Genomic DNA, 19,028 nt, shown 5'->3' with positions numbered 1-19,028 from the left:
AGTGAACAATTACAAACACATGAGAAACAAATGGAAAAATAACAAGTTTCAGTCGAGAAAAAGTCTCGACAAGAAACAGAAGATGCAAAGAAGAGACCAGTGAAAATGAAATGAAAATATAATAGCTACATATATAACAACCAAATAACTAAGAATTTTAAGAAAATGTATAACTCCATGGAGGGATTGGAGGAAAGAATCGGTGAACTGGAAGACAGAACAGAGGTACCCAGTCTGAACAACACAGACACAATATACTGAGGAGAGTGAATGCAGCCCAAGGGACCTGGGTGACTCCAGCACAAGATTCATCATCGCCACCCCAGAAGGAGGAGAGAACACGGGCCTGAAAAGTGCTTGAAGAAACGATGTCTGGAAAGGTCTCAAATTTTGGCAAAAGTCAAAAAGCCCTAGAGATTCAGGAAGCTGAACAAATCCCAAATAGGACAAACCCAAAGAAATCCACACCGAGACACATCACAGTAAAACTTGTGAAAACTGAAGATGAGGAAGTCTTGAAAGCAGTGAGATCTGACGTCATACCTATAATAGGAAAAACAGTTCAAATGACACCAAATTTCAGAACCATTTTTCAGGCGTTGAGAAAGGAGAACTGCTAACCCAGAGTTCTGTACCCGGCGACAAGTTCCTTCAGAAATGAAGGAGGAGCCAAGACGTTCTCCGATAAAGGAAAACGAAAAGGATTTGTCACCAGCAGACTGACCCTAAAAGAACACCCAAACAGGAAAAAAGAAAACAAAACCAAAAAAAAAAAAAACAAAACCCACCCAACCAGTAAGGAAATGATTAAAGAAGGAATTCTGGAACATCAATAAGGAAAGAGGAACAATGAAGAGAGTAAAAATGTGGGTAAATGCATTTTCCTTCTTCTTTTGAGTTTTACAGATTTATGTCTGGCAGTGGAAGCAAAGATTATCACACTGGTTCTAAATGTACTCAGAAGAAATATTTAAGACAATTACATTATAAATGGGGATGCTAAAAGGACAGAGAGAGGTGAGGTTTCTACACTTGACTCAAACTGGTAAAATGTCGACACCGGTAGACTGTGATAATTTATGTATAGAGAATATCATACCTGAAGCAACCACAAACAATCTATACAAGAAGATACAATAGACAAATCACAATGGGACTCCAAAAAGAGTTCAGATAACCTACAGGAAGGCAGGAAAAAGAAAACAGTGAAATAAAAAGCAGAGAGAAGGCACAGAAAACAAACGTAAAGTGGAGGATTTAAGTCCCAACGCATCAATAATTACATGAAATGTCGATTTTCTAAGTATACCAGTGAAAAGCCTGGTTTGGCAGAGTAGAGTTTTTTAAATGACCAACTATATGCTGTGTGCAAGAACTTCACCTCAACTATAACAGTGTAGGTAGATGGGAAGTCACAGATGGATGGGAAAAGATGTATCATGCAAACATTGATCAGAAGAAAACAGCATGGCTATCTTATATTAAAGTACATTTCAAAGCAAAGACAATGACCAGAACAATGAAAATGGACCCTTTCAACATTTATAGTGATGAAACAGTTAATCCAGCAGGAATTCATGAAAGCCTAGACATGTATGCAACAAACAATGGAGCTGAAAAACATATATGGCAACCCGAATAGAACTGAAAGGAAGAGAGAAATCCACAAGGTAACTGGAGACATCAGCATCCCTCTCTCAGCAAAGGCATAGAGAAACCTTACGTCACCATCAGCTAATAGCCAACATCTAATCAACATTTACAGAACATTCCACCCAGCAGCAGCACACACACTTTCTTTTCAAGTGTCCACAGTTGTGTACCAAGACAGACTGTATCCTGGGTCATAAAACAAACCCCAACAAACTTAAAAGAAGTGAAATCGTATAAAATGTGTTTTCCGATCACACTGGAGTCAAACTAGATATTAATAGCAGAGGGCTGACAGAAAAGTCTCCAATCACGTGAAAACTAAACACCACGCTTCTAAATAATCTCTGAGCTAAAGAGAAACACATTGAACTGAATGAAAACGAACACAGCAACATACCCAGTATTGTGAGATGCAGGTAAACAGAGCTAAGAGAATGTTGTGGCACTCATGCAGACCTTGGAAAGAGGAAACCTCTCAAACCAAAAGTCTATGCACCCACATCAAGGACTTAGAAGAAAAAGAGCAGGGGTGCCTGGGTGGCTCAGTTGGTTGAATGCCTGACTCTTGATTTCAATTCAAGTCACGATCCCAGGGTTGTGGGATCGAGCCCCACATTGGGCTCTGTGCTGAGTGTGGAGCCTGCTTAAGATTCTCTCTCTCCCTCTGTCCCTCTCCCACACTTGTGTTCTCTCTCTCTCTCTAAAAATAATAAGAAAAAGAGAAAAATAAAACCAAAGCAAGCAGAAAAAAAGAAATAGTCAAAATAAGAGCAAAAATCAATAAAAGTGAAAACAGAAAATAATAGAGAAAATCCATGAAATAGAGCTGATTCTCTGAGAAATTTTTTTGAAAAACCAATACACATCTAGCAAGACTGACAAAGAAAAAAAGGGAGGAGGGGTGCCTGGGTGGCTCAGTCAGTTGAACATCCAACTTTGGCTCAGGTCATGAACTCACAACTTGTGAGTTTGAGCCTCTCGTTGGTCTCTGTGCTGACAGCTCAGAGCCTGGAGCCTGCTTTGGATTCTCTCTCTCTCTCTCTCTCTCTCTCTCTCTCTCTCTCTTTCTCTCTCTCTCTCTTTCTCTCTCTCTGCCCCTCCTCTGCTTATGCTCTGTTTCTTTCTCTCTCTCTAAAATAAATTAATATTTTTTAAAAGTGCTAAAAAAAAGAAGAAAAAAATCACATGATCATATTGATCACAATGCAGAAAAAGCATCTGACAATTTCGACACACATTCATGATAAAAACTCTCATAAATATAGGAATAGAAAGGGGCTTTCTAAAATTGATAAAGAAAACTTACCTGCAGCTAACATTATACTTAATGTGCTAGACTGGAGACGTTCTCCCTGAGATCAGGAACAAGGCAAGGATGTCCATTCTCACCACTTTTTAGTTTGTTTTGTTTTAATGTTTACTTATTTTAGAGAGAAAAAGCATGAGCAAGGGAGGGAAGGGCAGAGAGAGAAAGGGACAGAGGATCCAAAGTGGGTTCTGTGCTGACTGCAGAGAACCCAGTGCTGGGGTCGAACTCATGAACCATGAGATCATGACCTGAGCCAAAATCAAGAGTCAGATGCCTAACTGACTGAACCACCCAGGCGCCCCCTCACCATTTTTATTCAACATAGTGCTGGAAGTTCTAGGCAGTGCAGTAAGGCAAGGCAAGGAAATTAACAGGCATATAGATTGGGAAGGAAGAGCTCAAACTGTTCTATTTCCAGATGACATGATTTTGTTTGTAGAAAATCCCAAAGATTCTATAACAAAACAAAACAAAACCCTAAAACTTCTAGAACCAATAGAGGGAGTTCGGCAAGGTTGTAGGATACAAGATGAATATGCAAAAAAGCATTTGTATGCTAATAATGAGCAAACAGGTGGACACCAGAAGTAGAATCACAAAGCTATTTACACTTGCTCAAAAGTAAGTGCTTAGGTGTAAGTCTAACAAAACATGTTTAAGACTTGTTTGCTGAAAACTACAAAACACTGATGAAAGAAATCAATGAAGCTCTGTATAAATGGAGAGACATACCATGTTCATGGATTGCAATACCCAGATGTCAATTGCCCTCAAATTGATATATAGAGTTTTTTTTAATTTCTTAATGTTTATTTTTGAGAGAGAGACAGAGTGTGGAGGGCTGCAGAGAGGGAGACAGAATGGGAGGGAGGTTCCAGGCTCCGAGCTGTTAGCACAGAGCCTGACACAGGGCTCGAACCCACAAACTGTGAGATCATGAACTGAGCTGAAGTCAGACACTTAACCTACTGAGCCACCCCGGCACCCCCCTTTTTTCCTGTTTTTTCAAATTGATATATAGATTTAATGCAATTCCTATCAAAATCCTGGAAAGATCTTTTATAAATAGAATTATTCTAAAATGTATATGGTAAATCAAACTAGAGAAACTGAAACAATTTTGAAAAAAAAGGATAAAATGGGAGGAGATGGTCTACTGGATTTATTATACTACACTTGATCTTAGCCAAAAGGCTGAGAAACGATCTACTGGGTTTATTATATAGTTACAGTAGTCAAGACTGTGTGGTACTGGTGGAGAGATAGACACACAGATCAATGCAACAGAGTAGAGAACCCAGAAATAGACCCACACAAATATGTCCGATTGATTTTTAGCATTTTTATTTGTAGTAAGATACGCATAAAATTTATAATTTTTATGGAAGTTGATAATGCAACGGCGATTAGTATCTTGTAATGCTGTGTAACCGTCACTGTCTATTTGCAGAACTTTCCGTCACTCCAAATGGTAACTCCATACCCGTCAGCAATCTCCTTACCCCTTCCCCCCAGCCCCAAACCCCTCTGTGGATTTGCCTCCTCTGGGTATTTCATATAAATGAAATCATACAATAAATGGCCTTTTATGTCTGGCTTATTTCACTTAGCATAATGTTTTTGAGGTGTATCCACATTGTAATGCATGTCAACACTTCATCTTTTTTCATGGCTGAATAATTCTGTTGTGGGCAGACCACATTTGATTGATCCATTCTTCTGTAGACGAATATCTGGGTTATTTCCACCCTTTAGCTGTGGTGAGTAATGCTGCTGTGAGCATTTGTGTACCCATTTTTGTTTGAACAACTCTTTTCCGTTCTTGGGGGGTATATCTGGGAGGGGACCAGTTGGGTCATATGGTAATTCTTATTTAAGAACTTAGCATATTGGGGCCCCCAGCTGGCTCAGTCAATGGAGCATGCAACTCTTGATCTCGGGGTTGTGGGTTCCAGCCTCACACTGGATGTGATTACTTAAAAATAAAATCTTAAGGGGCGCCTGGGTGGCTCAGTTGGTTAAGCATCCGACTTTGGCTCAGGTCATGATCTCTCATTTTGTAGGTTCAAGCCCCGCGTCGGGCTCTGTGCTGACAGCTCAGAGCCTGGACCTGCTTCAGATTCTGTGTCTCCCTCTCTCTTTGCCTCTCTCTCTCTCTCTTTCTCTAAAAATAAAACAAATTAATTAATTAAAAATAATATAAAATCAAATCTTAAAAAAAATTAACTTATTAGGAAACTTCTTGAATCACCCAACCTTCTTCTCAGTGGAGGCACCATTTTGCATTCTGCCATCAGTACAGGAGCACTCCGATTTCTCCAGGGTTTCGCCAACACTTTCTTTTCTGTCTTTTGATAATGGCTCTCCTACTGGGGGTGCGGTGGTACCTCATTTGGCTTTAATTTGCACCCCCTAATGAGTAATGATGTGGAGCATCTTTCATGGGCAAACTGAGACCCAGAAAGGGTCCCACAGCTAGCTGGTGGCCGAGAGACAGAGTGTCACCAGGAGACTGAACCTGCCCTGATACCCCACCAGCTGGGAAGTCCCCAGGGGACAGGTCCCAGGGCCCCTCCTGCCCTGGTCCCCGAGCCAAGGCCTGGGCTGGTGTTCTAAGGCTCCTGAGGGACCTCGTGCCTCCTTACCGCTGGGAGCCTAGCCCTTTCCAGGGAACCCCTTGGACTGAAGCGTCCCTCTGCAGCAGGAGAGAAGGTCACTGTGTCCGGGCTTCTTTGAGGGAGCCGAGGCCCAGCGGCCAAGGAGCAGGTCCCTCTAGGCCCCACCCTACCCTGCCGTGGGGACCTCACTCATCCCCAATCTGTGGGCACTTCACACGGGAAGCATTCCCCCCTCTCTGCGGCTGACATACCCTACATGGCCTGGGCACGTGAGGAGTGTCCTGTGTGCTGAGAGCATGGGCCCAGACACTATCCATCCACGGCTATTGACTTGCTGTGTGACTTTGGTCAAGTTCCTTAGCCTCTCTGATCCTCACCCCCCTCATGTGTAGAATGGGGGTAATAACGCTGACCTAACAGGGCGGTTCTGAGATTGAGTGTGATTGCAACGTGCCCACAACAGGGCGTGGTGCAGGGTGGGCTAGCCGTGTCTGAAACATAAAACGACCGTGCTGGAGGAAGAGACGCCTCAGAGGCGAGGACAGAGGCTTAGATGGCCCATCAAGGGGCAGGCATGTTGCCGTGCCCGGTGGCTCGCCGAGGCACGGAGTGAGGCTCAGCCCCGCGAGAGGAGTGACCGGCCGAAGGCAGGGCGGGGCCCCCTGCCCGGCCCCTCCGTGGGTCTCACAGGCCGCCCCCACCAGCCCCGGTGGCTCCAGGTCACCTGCAGCGAGGGGTCGCCAGGGAAACCCCCCGCCTGGCGGAAAGTCCAAAATTCTCCAAGGAGCCTCTTTGCAGAGCCAGGCCTGGCTGCTGACACAGGTGCATCCACAAGGCTTTCGTGGCTCCAGAAAAGCGAGGTGAAGACCTTGATATTGTTGGCCGTTTCTAATCCCCCGGGGACCGTTGTCTGGTGGCTAAAGTGTCCCTTGGTCAGTCGGCCACCGGAGAAAACTCTGCCGAGCGTGGAGTGGCACTGGGGGGCAGCCTGGCCCAAAGGAGGTGGACGCTGAGCCCCCGGGCGCCAGAGCCCCGGGGCCTTTATGTGGGAACTCTGCAGCTGGCGGGCCCAGCAGGTGCCACGAAGGAGCTTTGCTCCCTGAGACCCGACCCCCACGAGTGAGGACACTAGGGCTGCCCCAGAGGGCGGGGCGTTCAGGAGCGACTTCCACTTCTGCTTTCCTTCAGGTGCTTCCGTGGATGTACACGTGCCAGAGGGCACAGGAAAAGGCCAGGAGGCGGCTGCCAGGCCCGGGCTGGGGCGAGCCCGTGCCCTCCGAGAGGGCAGCCCCGGTGTGGGCCCGAGGGGGCGTCCCCTCTGGGTGTCTGCGGGTCGCACAGTGCGGGACAGGCGGGCCCGCCCCAAGTCCCACACCTCCACTGCCACCACCCACAGCACCGCAGCCCGGGGGCTCGGAGCCCCAGAGGCGGGCAGCCCAAGGGCCCTGCTCCCCGGCGAGAGCCCCAGAACATTCCATGGCAGCCCCGGCCTGTTCTGAGCCTCACTGCCCTCACAGGGCCCAGCTCTCTGAGGTGACCAGCCCCACAGCCCCACCACTCCCACCCCACAGAGCCCAATCTTGCTCCCACACGTCCCAGGACACCGCCCTGGGACAGCCTCAGCTTGTCTAGGACTGAACTCCCAGGGACCCCGGCCTGGAGAGGGGGACACCCCGAGACAGGACTCCCGTGTCAGCTCCCCAGCCCGAGCTCCCACGTCAGTATAGAAATCCTGGCCCCTCTGCACGCGACGCTGTGCTGACCCCAGGCTTCCCGGCACCTGCGCTCACCTCCAGCCCCACCCCAGCCTGACCAGGTCCTTCTTCCGGAAGTCCTCTCGTGGCTCTGCGGCTGGGCCCAGGGACGGCCTGGCCCCTCCGCCCCCCGCCACACTGGGCCGCCATGGGTGACCATCTTGCAGACCCCAGTCCCCGGCCCTTGCCCGCCATAGCCTGGGATGCGGCCCCCCTCTGCTGCAACCCCCTCTGGGACACCACCCCCCAGCCTCTGTCGCCAGCCCTAGCAGGCTCCTGGGGCGTCCCTCCCTTCCCCCGGGGCCGTGAGCGGGACAAGGCACGCACTGGCCTCAGTCCACGGGGTCAGCTGCCTTTTTTCTAACACACCTGGAGGAAGGGGAGGGTAGGGGGCAGCTGGGTCCCCCAGTGGCGGATGTGCTCAAGTTAGAGATGAGGGACTGAGGCTCAGAGAAGGAAAACGACTCGCCCAGCATCACACAGCCTCCAGGCGACGCCCACTGCTGTGCCCACTGACACTCGTCATACGCCCGGTCCTTCATCAGACAGCGACTCTTCCGTCTGACCCCCCTACAGCCCGGCCCCAGGGCTCTGAGCTGGCACAGCAGGGATGGTAATGCCCCCTCCCCACCTGGGACGCTGCCCCCATCCGCCCCACGGTCCCCGGAGCACCTGGGCAGTGCCTGCTGGTGCCCAAGACACGGGGCCCCAGGTGAGGCCGAGGGCACCTCTCTGTCCTGGCTGTCTCCCATTCGAACAGAACCACAGCTGGGGAGTTGACAGCCCTCCCAGCCCTCTCACGGAGGGGTCGGGCCCTGGTCCGGTCCGGAAGCTTCCTTTACAGAGGAAAGAGAAGCCAGCAGCCTGCTGACAGGTGTGAATGGAGCGGATGGGACCTTCTCTTTACTGGGTCACAGGGAAGTTTCCATCCCTGCCCCGCCCTCCCGCCCTGATTGGCTCAAGGGAAACACGGACTTTGCTCTGTCCTTGGGGAGCCTAGTATAATAGAGACGGGCTCTGGCTCAGAGGTGCCCCCCCAGGTGCGCCTGACCAGGGGTGCCCGCCCCGGGAGCCCGGCAGGTCAGGGGCAGCGCGGGGGCCAGAAGGCAGAGATGGCCCAGACACCCCACAAGTCCAGTGGTACCCCAAGGCCGCGGGACCCCAGGCGGGGGGAGGGGGCCCCCAGCCCCGCGCCCCCAGACCCCGCGACGGCGGGTGAGGCCCAGGCAGGTGGGGACACGGTGCTTCGTCACCTCCTGAGGCTGTACCGCACTGAGATCGCCATGGCTGTGGACGGCGCCTTCCCGCTGCTGCACGCGCTGGCTGACCACGACGTGGTCCCCGAGGACAAGTTCCAGGTGGGCCCAGACAGACCCCCAATGTCCCCCTCGCCTTCCCCAAGCCTTGCCCTCCAGCCAGCCAGTGTCTGGCAAGATGAGCTCCAGACGGACCCCGCCCCCCCATGGGGGGGGAGGAAGGGGGGGTGGGCGGGCTGTTTCGGTGAAGAGGAGAAGGCACAGGGTCTCCAGGGCGAATTCCTGTGCCTCCCCAGCGCCCCTGCCCAGCCCTCCTCAAGCTGCCCTCTAAGCTGGGGGCTCCCCTAGGATGAGTTCCAGGTGGGCCTTCTTCACCCCCAGCACCCCCAGGCAGCCTCATGCCCGCTGCAAGCTGAGGGCATGGACGCGGTGCCCAGGTCACCTGCAGCACCCTCTGGGATGGTGTTCTGCCCTCCAGAAAGACAGAAGGGGTGTCGGGAGGTGGGGGTGCCGTGGAGCAGGGGGGCGGGAGGAGGGGGGAGTCAGGAGGAGGGGGGAGTGTGGAGTGGTGGGGGTCAGGAGGCGGGCGCTGTGGAGGGGGGCAGGAGGGGGGCCTCCCAGCCCCCACTCTTGCTTCAGGAGACCCTGCGGCTGAAGGAGAAGGAGGGCTGCCCGCAGGCCTTCCACGCGCTCCTTTCGTGGCTCCTGACCCAAGACGCAGCTGCCATCCTGGACTTCTGGAGGGTTCTCTTTAAGGACTACAATCTGGAGAGATACGCCCGGCTGCAGCCCATCCTAGACTGTTTCCCCAAAGGTCGGGGGCGGGGGTGCTGTGGGAGGAACTGGGGTTCTGCGGGAGCCGGGGGCGGCTGGAGTCATCCCAGCCGGACTGTAAAAGGGAGGGGGGTGGCCAGGGAGCCCCCCGACACCACCGAGGACCGTCCTGGCTCCTGAGCGTCAAAGGGCGGAGCTCTCGCGCACCTTGCCAGGGCGTCGGCTCTGGTCTTGAGGCCCGGTCCCTGCTCGCCCCGCAGACGTGGACCTCAGCCAGCCGAGGAAGGGGAGAAAGCCCCCGACGGGCCCCAAGGTCCCAGTGCTGCTGCCCAGACCCCCCTCCAAGAGGAAGGCCCTGGAGGAGCCCAGGGCCGCCCCACCCGGGGCACTGTCTCCTAGGGGCACCTCCAACCCAGGTATCTGGTTGGAGGTACTGGTCGGTCACAGACGGCCCGACACCACTGGCCGTCCCCCTCCTGCCTTGCCGTGGAGCCCCCCTCTCCCCACCGCCCCGGCCAGCCGCCGGGGCTGCAGAGAATCCCTGTGGGTGCTTCCTGGGTGAGCCCAGCCGGCCCTCGTCGCCCGCATGCATGCGCCCTTGGCTGCCAGCATTCACCACCACCCCCGCCCCCCACCTCCGTGGGGAGCGGAGGGCCAGGCTGGTGTGGCTCCCCCTGCACAATCCCCCTGCAGGCTCCCAGGCAAAGGCCAAGCACCCCAGGAAGCCGGACAGCAACGCAGAGCCGCAGCGCCCCCTGCTGGGGAATGGTGAGCCAGGTTCCCGACCTCCTGGTCTGGGGTCACCGAGTCAAGGGCCCTGTGGGGTGCTGCCCTCTGCCGGCCTGTCCTGGGAGCCGGGACCCTGCAGGCCTGGCATGTCACCCCACAGCCTCGGCTGCACAGCCTCACTGGGGAAAGAGGGGCACCTCGGGTTACCCCACGTGTGCCCGTCTCGGTGTCCCCGTCCTCAGGGCCGGCCCAGACTGTGCTTCCTCCGCAGAATCCTTCTTGGTCCCTCGGCCGGATGAAGCCTGGCCCCTTTCTGTCCCCTCCTTGCCCCAGGGTGGGGGGTCCCGGAGACCGGAGTCACCTGACCTGAAGACAGACCCTGGGAACCCGGCCTCCCTCCCAACACCGCCCGGGGCCATGTCCTGGGGGTCCCTGTCCGGCCCTGCCTGCTGTGTTTGGTCAGCTCAGATGCCACACTGCACACGCACACACACACCACACAGCCTCACCCCCCCCCACACACACCCATGGCCTGTTTCTGCACTTACACATGGGCTGGCTGGCTGTCTGTCCGTGGAGGGGCTGGGCCCCCTCCAAGGCCTGCCCTGGACGGAAGGAAAGGCTTCCGCAGCCCAGGCGCCTCTCGCTCCCCGCGGCCTGCAGGGAGGGGGGTGCTCAGGGGCCGTCTTTCCAATTGATGACCCCCCCCCTCCGCCCCCCGCCCTGTGCTCCCTTCCCCAGGAATTCAGACCATGTCGTCCACTTCGGTCCAGAGAGCCGTGACCGTGTCGTCTGGGGACGTCCCCGGAGCCCATGGGGCAGTGGAGGGCATCCTCATCCAGCAGGTGTTTGAGTCAGGTAGACGGCACTGCCAGGCCAGGGTGCTGCCAGGGGGACGCAGGCCCCGGGTGCACGTGCAGCTGGCGCGCAGGTGGCCACCTCTGTAGGGGGGACGGGCACCGAGGGCGTCCCTCAGGGTGGGGGCTCCTGGGCTTCTGGGAGGTCGGCGGTCCAGGACCACCCCCGGGTCACTCTGCCCACCCGGAGGGGCCCCTCAGGGTCTTGGGCTCATCCCCTTCCGGGAAGTTCTCCAGCACCTGCCCCACCCCCATACCACCCCCTTCCCCTCCCTCCTGCTGGACGCTAGCCAGGGATGCTGCGGACGGCCAGGGCCAGCTGGCCCCCGGGAGCCAATGCGGGCCCTGGTCTCACCCCCCCAGGGAGGGTCCCGGGGACCCCAAAGTAGTTCACCATGGCAGTTATAACCAGTGGCCACGCACCGGGCCCTTAAAACAGCAGGAGGTTCCAAAGTGGAGACGTGGGCGGCCGTGCTCCCTCCGGAGGCCCCGGGCAGACTCCTTCCTGCCTCTCCCCGCAAGCAGTCCTTGCTACGGGCCCCACCGCCGCGGCCGCTGCCCCCAAGTCTCAGGGTGTCCTCCCTGTATCTGTCTGCGTCCTCTCCACTCTTCCTGAGGGCACCCGTCACTGGACTCAGTGTCCCTCGGGAGCCCATATAAACTAATCCCATCACCAAAGACCCTGCTTCCAAATAAGTCCACACTCTGAGATTCCAGGTGGACACGCTTGGCCGGGTGCAGCACCCCCTTCGTCCCCTGCAGAGGACCCCTGCTGTGCCCAGGACCCTGGTCCCAGAGCTGCCTGGGGCTGGGGCGGTGGGGGGTGGGGAGCAGCCAGCTGCAGAGTGCCCCCCCACTCCACCCCCCCTCTCTGTCCCCCCACTCAGCCCCCCACCCTCCTGGGCCTCCCAGGTCAGCCACCCTCTCCTCCCAGGTGGCTCCAAGAAGTGCATCCAGGTTGGGGGGGAGTTTTATACTCCCAGCAAGTTCGAAGACCCCGGTGCGGGGAAGAACAAGGCCCGTAGCGGTGGCCCAAAGACCCTGGTCCGAGCCAAGGGGACCCAGGCTTCCGCCCCTGTAAGCCCTGCCCTTGATAGCCACCCCCCAACACAGAGCTCAGCTGGGGCTGGGCCTGCCCAGAGGGCGCTCCGCACTCCCGTGACCCGCCCCCTTCTCCCTAGCAGGGTGGAGGCGACCCGAGAGCAGGCGCACAGGGCAGGGTGCAGGCCCCTCCCGCCCTCCCCAGCGAGCCCCAGCCCCACCAGGTAATGCCCAGGCCACAGTGGAAGTCCCTCGTCTCCACCGTCCACAGGGGGTCCCTCTGCCCCTTTGCCCCTGTCCGGGCTCTCCCTTGGGTGATGAGGACAGAGCCTTAAGCTTCTGTTCACAGGGTCGAGCTTCCTTGTTTAATAACAGTTTTCCTGATAACACACAACTTGTGTTCAAATAACTCAGAGAAAGTGAGTCCTACCAGGTGTTTAAAACCACGGGTCTGGGCTGGGTGCCCTTGTCCCCGGTCTCACAGTCTCCCAGCAGGGCAGCGGGTGGGGAGGTGGCCCCTCCTGGGAGCCAGGGACCTGAGCATCCAGCACAGCACAGAAGCCACCACAGATCTGACCGCCTCCGGCCCCCCGCCAGGCGCTGTTGGGTCCCGGGCGCCCAGGAGGGAGCAGGACCCGTGTCCCCCTGCCCCCCTCCAAGCTCCCGGCTAGCAGGATCAGGGGGCGATTACAGTGAGCGAACTCATCGCTGTGCAGGGCGGCCTGGCCTGGAGGAGGCATCCCGGAGGGCCCTGTGGTGCCATTCAGGCAGGGGCACAGGCAGCGTCCAGGCTCCAGGCGCAGGGACGGCGGGTGCTTGGGGCTGATGGCATCGCCGCCGGCCATCGCTCCACTGCGCTGTGAAGAAGGGCGTGCGGGGTGGGCAGTGTGGACGCTGCTGGGGACACAGGCACCCACGGGAAACGGGGCTTTCTGGAGGCTCCGTCCTCCCAAGAGGGATGGTCTGGCCCCGGGATGTGCGCAGGGGACTAGGGTCTCCGAGAGGGAGAGTGTCGTGGGGGAGGGCTGGGGGCAGGCAGGGGACTTGGGGGCCCCTGGGGATGCCGCGGCGGAGCTGTTGCGAGAGGTTCTCGGGGAGGGCGCCGCGCCGCCCCGGATCTCCCAGAGGATACGCGTGTCTTGCCCGTGTCAGAAGAACGAGGATGAGTGTGCCGTGTGCCGGGACGGCGGGGAGCTCATCTGCTGTGACGGCTGCCCCCGGGCCTTCCACCTGGCCTGCCTGTCCCCGCCGCTCCGGGAGATTCCCAGGTGAGCCCGGCAGGCCGCTCTCCGCCCCCAGCTGGCTTCACGGCCACTTCTGCCTGACTGACCTGGGTGTGGGGCTGCCCGGAAGTGTCTCTGTTCGGGTCACCCAGGCTGGGTCCTCCCAGCCTGGCCAGCAGGGCCCCAGAGGGCAGAGAAGCAGAATGAGGCCCCCCAGTGAAGAGCGGCCACCTTGTCCCATCTCACCACACACCCCCAGCCCAAAGTCCCACAAGCAGCCGGCCCCCCTCCTCCAAACAAGGTCCTACTTGAAGTCGGGCAGAGTGGGTGCCCATCCTGGGCAGGGCCAGAGTCCTCCCGCGTCTACCTCCTGGCGCTCCCTTCCCCCCAGCCCACCGCGTCCTGCCCTCTACTGCCAGCTCCCACGGGTGACCACAGTTGGCGGGGAAGAGCCTGCGTGGGAGGAGTGACCCACCTTCGAGCCCTGGCCCTGCCCCTGCTCCCTGAGTGGCCTTCACCAGGCCACTTGTCTCTGATGCTTGTCACTAAATGAGGGCGTTCAGCCGAGGTCATCATTCGCCCCCAGGGGTGGGGCGGTCATCTTCTCTTTTTTCCTGCTTTTGACCGTGTCCCCTTCTGCTGGGCACTGTCCCCCTTGCGGAAACGGGAGTGGGTCCCCAGTTCAGAGAGGTCCCGTCGGGAGGGCAAGGCCAGCGAGAGCCACGCACGGGGCTCTGCAGGTCAACAGATGTCCGGATTCTTGGGGCTCAGCAGAGGGAACATTGACCATACTGGCGAGGCCCACCCCCCCTCCCACCCCCGGGGCTCAGCCTCCCAGCCTCCCGGGCCCTCCTGCTCACTGGCCGGGGCAGTCCTCCCATCCTGGCTCTGCCCACTGTCCAGCCTGGGCCTCAGTTTCCCCATCTGCGAAAGGAAAGTGGCAACGTGGAGGAGACCTCAGGCCTCCCCTGCCTGTGTATCTGGGAGTCTGTGGTCCCCTCTGTCCCCCTTGCATGTCTTTGGCTGGTGACCACGTGGGCCACGTGAGCAGTGGGACCTGGAGGTGCTACAGTTGTCTCCGGGGAGGAGGCCAGCGGGACCCTCCCCAGGCCGAGGATCCCCAGCCCCAGGAGCCGCCCGCGGAGACCCAGGTACGCCCAGGCCCAGGCCCAGGCTCACCGCAGGCCCCCCTCCCCCCTCCCCCCCCCCCCAGCTTCCTGGCCACTCCCATGGGTGGGGCCCCAGGCTTGGAACCGGGACTCCCCACCCCTGGCCTGGCCTCATCAGCTTGGCTTCTAACACTGGGAAATGGCCCCATGTGGGGCCTTGGCTCTGTCGCCAGGCTCAGGGGATGCACTTTGGCTACTAATAACATTCTCTAAAAATGTTTTAAGCATTTTGTTGCAGCAGAGACAGGAATGATACAACACACGTCCAGGTAGATCCGGAGTCCTCCTTGACAGCCCGTGAGGGCCACAGGCACCCCGTCTGTAGATGGCAAGAGGGTCAAGTACCTTGCTGAGGACACAGAGCCAGGAGCTTCACCCAAACCTTTCCAACCCCATGTGGGGTTCCCACGCCAGCTCCCAGGGCTTTCCCAGGTCCCAGTGATCGCTGACTCCCTGGGTGGTGAAGCACAGGCCACCATGGCCTCTCCAAGCACCGGCCCTCTGCTTCCAGGTCCTCCTGGGGCTGAAGCTGACGGGGGAAGAGGCCAAGGGGTTGTCCAGGGAGCCCTCAGCCGGGATGGATGCTGCCGGCCCCTACAAGCACCTGCTGGCCCCGCCTTCCGCAGCCCCCTTGACGGTGCTGAACCCCTCAGCCCTGCGCCCCCTACTGTGTGTGGGCCCCGAGGGGCAGCAGGTGAGGGGGTGCTGAGGTGGGGGTGGCTGTTTTCTGGGAGCTCAGGGCCCGCAGGACAACCAGACGGAGCCTAAATAGGAGGAGTGACATGCGGGGAAGGGGGGCAGTAGTCAGGTGGGGGGCTGGGGTCAGGGCTGAGGGAGGAGGAGCCAGACGGGGGTGGGGGGGCAGGGGTTGTGCACGCAGAACCAGGGAGGGGAGGCTCCCGGAGGGATTCCAGCAGGGGTGATACATTCCGCCCCGGTTCCTGGAACCCCTACCCCAGCCCACCCTCACAGGGGCAGGACAATAAGGGAGGCGGTTCTGGGGTCCCCTTGACCAGCCCTAAAGGGGGTCCGGGTCCACTAAGGCGGAGCAAGGTGTCTCGTGACTGCAGAGCAAAGGTGCTGGGTGTCGCTGGGCTCCCGGGGGCGGAGCAGAGGGCGTGGGCGCCCCTCCCCCCCACCGTGACCACTCTGTCCCCCCACAGGGCCCGGCAGGTGCGCGGTGCGGCGTGTGCGGGGATGGCGCGGACGCGCTGCGGTGCGCGCACTGCGCCGCCGCCTTCCACTGGCGCTGCCACTTCCCCGCGGGCGCAGCGCGGCCCGGGTGAGCGCGGCGGCTTGGGCGCAGGACCGGGAGGGACACCGCGGGGGACCGGCAGCCCACGACACCATCCTCCGCTGTGCGCAGGGCCGTCCCGCGCTGCCGATCCTGCTCCGGAGACACTGCCCCGGCCCCCGAGGAGGGCGCGCCCGCCCCGACGCCAGCCCGAGCCGCGCCCGGGCCCGCCAAGGTCAGTGCTGCCCAGGGAAGCGGGGACCCCGCGGGGTCGAGGTGGCGAGCACACCTCGAGGGACACTCGAGTGCCAGCTTCGCGGATGCGCCGCGCCCCGTGGCCCTGCGTTCACTGTTTCATACAATTTAGTTGTTTAAATAGCTTCCCTCCGGATCACGTGTGTTGGAAACCAGCGGCTGTGGGATGGCTGTTCTTTCGTGATGACTGAGCCAGGGACCCCCCCCCCAGGCCCCCTTCTCCCAGCGCAAGGCCCCCCCTAGGCCCCTGGTCTCCCAGCGCAGGGCTTCCCCGAGGCCTCCTTCTCCCAGCGCCTGGGGCGCACGATCCCCACAGTGGGGTGGGGGGTGAAGCGACCGCAGCAACAAGGCTCCACCGGGGATGAGCAAGCCCGCTTGACTCCCCAGTGTGACCCCAGTCCCCCCGTGGCCCTGCGCGGGGGCCCTGTCAAGCCCCATCCTGCGGCCGGGAGCCGTCGGGGAGAAGTGGCCTCCCTCTGCCCTCCTAGCCAGCAGTCACCCCGGGCTCCCTCAGAACCCGTGTGTTCCCGGGAGCCTCAGGGTGGCGCACCTCATCCTGCCTGACCGTGTCCCTGCCGCCCCACCCCCAAGAACCTCTCAGGGCCCTGGGTGGTGGCAAGTCCTACCCCACCGGTGCCCCGTCGTGCTCCCCAGCCGCGCCGCATCCTCCCGTGAACACACTGTGCCTGTGCGATGCCAGCCCAGGCACGGGGGGCCCCTGTTCTGCCCACGAGGGGGCTTACGCGCACGCCCACGGCTCAGCCCACACCTGTGCGTGCCCTGCCGGGTGCCACCCCGTCCCAGAGAGGGTCCCTCCCTCCAGAAGATGCTTCTTCATTGACTCTTGGGTCTTTTCTCAATTTAGCAAAGACCCCCTTGTCTTTGTGATGTAAAATGTAACGACTTTGGAGACTAAGAAGTCCCAGCCCCTTGGCTCCCTTCCCAGGGGCGGTCCTGAAAATGTGGGTGTGGCCCCAGCGCTTTCCCCAGCAGTCCCCCCCCACCCCCACCTTGGAGCTGGGTCCCTTTTCACGCCCCTGGGGCTGATGTTGCCTCGAAGGGCCTGTGTTTACGAGCTCAGATTTGGCTATTTTGAGCCAGAACCTGGCAGTCTCGTGTGGGTCCACTTAGCATGGTCCTCTCTCCCTCCTAGGCTGTTCATGGACAGCCTGCTGCCGGGCTCTGGCCCCTTAAGGGGGGGGCACTCTAGGCCCTGGCCCCTTAAGGGGGGGGTTGGGTGGGAGGGGGCACGGTTGGCCCTGGCAATGCTAGTCGGATGGGTGAATGGCTGGCACCACACCAGACGCTTTCCTCTTTGGGCCTCAGTTTCTCCATCCCCGACGGTCCCTTCTAGCTGGTTCTGAGTCACCTGGCTTTCCCCAGAAGGTTGCATGCAGCACGTGGAGGCAGGCAGGCCTGGGGGCCTTGGGCAGCCAGCTTCCAGAGCCCCAAGCTCGCTCGTGCCCACGACCCTGGCAGGAGCTGGGTGTTAGAATTCAGCTCCCAGGGCCCTGCTGGGGGCAGCATGCCCTCTGTCCTGGCATTAGCCACTGTCCCCTAGACCCTTGTTGCCTCTGCATGGTGTGCCGCTTTGTTCCAGCTGTGCCCGGCAGGGGTGCGGGAGTTGGGCTGACCTCCCTTTCCTGGGCTGCAGGCAGGGGACGGTTCTGCTGGTCACGAGCCGGGTGTGCACAGGGACGACCTGGAATCCCTCCTAAGCGAGGTAATGCGTCACCTGGCTGGGGCTCCTCCTTCTCCTCCCCTCCCCCCCCCCCCCAGCCCCAAGCAGCCAGCACGGGAGCCAGAGGAGGGCCTGGGAGACCCTGCTGGGTGCACTGAGCACCACAGGCCCAGGCTGCTTCGGGCACGGCTCTGGCCCCCCAGCACATGCGTGAGCCCCTAGCGCACAAAGGAGCCGAAAGAAGTCCCTGAGCCCTTTCTGCTTCTAGCCTGGTCCAGGGTTCCCGGATCCGGGGTGGGGGGGGCAGTGACTGCAGGACCTCAGCACCAGCACCGCTGAAGCCTGACTCTGATGCCATGACTCCCCCTGGGGGTGGGGGGGGTGGGCGCCCCGGAATCTCTGCCTATCTCTGCCTCCGGTGGACCTCTCACGGCCCCTCCCAGCCCCAGCCTCTCCACCCTAAGATGAACAGCTATAGTCGCTGTGAAGAAAATGGGCCTTTTGGGGGTTCCATCTTCTTTTGACAGGAGGTCAGACTCCTCCAGCCATTCCCACACCCAGGTGGCCCGCCCGTGGCCTCCTGGGGCTGTGGGGCCCTGCCCGGTGTGGTGGGCTGGGCACGGGTGGGTCTCAGTGCAGGAGTCTTTCAGGGTGACCCCGGGCACTGGATGTTGGCCCTGTGGCTCTGGCGGGGCGGTCGCCTGATGCCGTTGGAGAAAGGGGGCAGTTGCCCCATTATGCTGGAATGTTGGGTCTCCCGTGCCCCCTCCGTCCTGCGGGAGCACACGATGGAAGAACCGGTCTTGCCTCGGAGCCGGGAAGAAGACGGAGGCAGAAGAGCCGTGGCGGCCGTGCCCCGTGTTTGCAGGATGCTATGGCAGAGCACCAAAAGAGGAGTCCTCCCTCGCCTGACGTGCCCTGTGGTGCTTCAGGCCTCAGTTTCCCCACTTGTGACTAGGAGGGGCGGGATGCTCGTGACTCCAGGGGACGCTGGAACCCACCGTGTGTGCACCTGTCCCCTGGGGGCTCAGGCAGGTCTCCCAGTCCTCTGCTCTCCTGTCTTCCAGCACTCCTTCGACGGCATCCTGCAGTGGGCCATCCAGAGCATGGCCCGCCCGCTGGCCGAGGCGCCCACCTTCCCCTCCTGATCCAGCACGGCGTGGGTCTGCGGGGCAGCACCGGGGGAGGGGAGGCCCCCGTAGACGCGGCCTCAGCTGAGAGCGGCCCTCCCTCCCATCTCTGAATCAACAGATGCCAGCGAGTTCCCACTCGTGCTCACGGTGACCCGCCCTGAGAGGGACCGACAGGACACGCTTCCCATCCCCGGAAGCCGGTCACATTAGGACCGAGAAAAATCGAAAGGTCCAGGTGTTGCCCACCTTGGGCCCGCAGACACAGCCCGTCTTCGTGGACACGCAGAGCGCCGTGCGCACTGAAATAAAAACCACTTCTGTGGGGTTTCGATGTGCTCTTCA

At 59.2% G+C, this 19,028-nt stretch overlaps 1 protein-coding gene and 1 pseudogene across 1 annotated transcript; one reads left to right on the top strand and one right to left on the bottom strand.

Annotated features, from left to right (window-relative positions):
* Positions 1-4,066: 4,066 nt before the first annotated feature.
* LOC111556486 lies at positions 4,067-4,168 on the bottom strand (annotated as a pseudogene).
* Positions 4,169-8,446: 4,278 nt separating this feature from the next.
* AIRE (autoimmune regulator) lies at positions 8,447-19,028 on the top strand. The gene is made up of 14 exons (XM_023260864.2): positions 8,447-8,692; positions 9,230-9,404; positions 9,625-9,780; positions 10,058-10,132; positions 10,835-10,951; positions 11,885-12,027; positions 12,135-12,215; positions 13,144-13,259; positions 14,266-14,365; positions 14,895-15,077; positions 15,547-15,665; positions 15,750-15,852; positions 17,527-17,595; positions 18,621-19,028. The coding sequence occupies exons 1-14, from the start codon at positions 8,447-8,449 to the stop codon at positions 18,699-18,701; spliced, it is 1,764 nt and encodes a 587-aa protein (XP_023116632.2). The 3' UTR covers positions 18,702-19,028.

The sequence above is a fragment of the Felis catus genome, chromosome C2 (genome assembly GCF_018350175.1).
Source record: "Felis catus isolate Fca126 chromosome C2, F.catus_Fca126_mat1.0, whole genome shotgun sequence".
Classification (NCBI taxonomy): Eukaryota; Metazoa; Chordata; class Mammalia; order Carnivora; family Felidae; genus Felis; species Felis catus.
Note: the sequence above shows the minus strand (reverse complement) of the source record. Positions and strands in the feature narration are given on the sequence as shown.

What these genes read in the sequence shown, in the direction of transcription:
- AIRE (XM_023260864.2), top strand. Translation starts at nt 8,447, where the DNA reads ATGGCCCAGACACCCCACAAGTCCAGTGGTACCCCAAGGCCGCGGGAC. An exon ending in GGACCCAGGCTTCCGCCCCT is followed by an intron (nt 12,028 to 12,134) that starts GTAAGCCCTGCC and finishes TCTCCCTAGCAG; the next exon opens with GGTGGAGGCGACCCGAGAGC. An exon ending in TGGAATCCCTCCTAAGCGAG is followed by an intron (nt 17,596 to 18,620) that starts GTAATGCGTCAC and finishes CCTGTCTTCCAG; the next exon opens with CACTCCTTCGACGGCATCCT.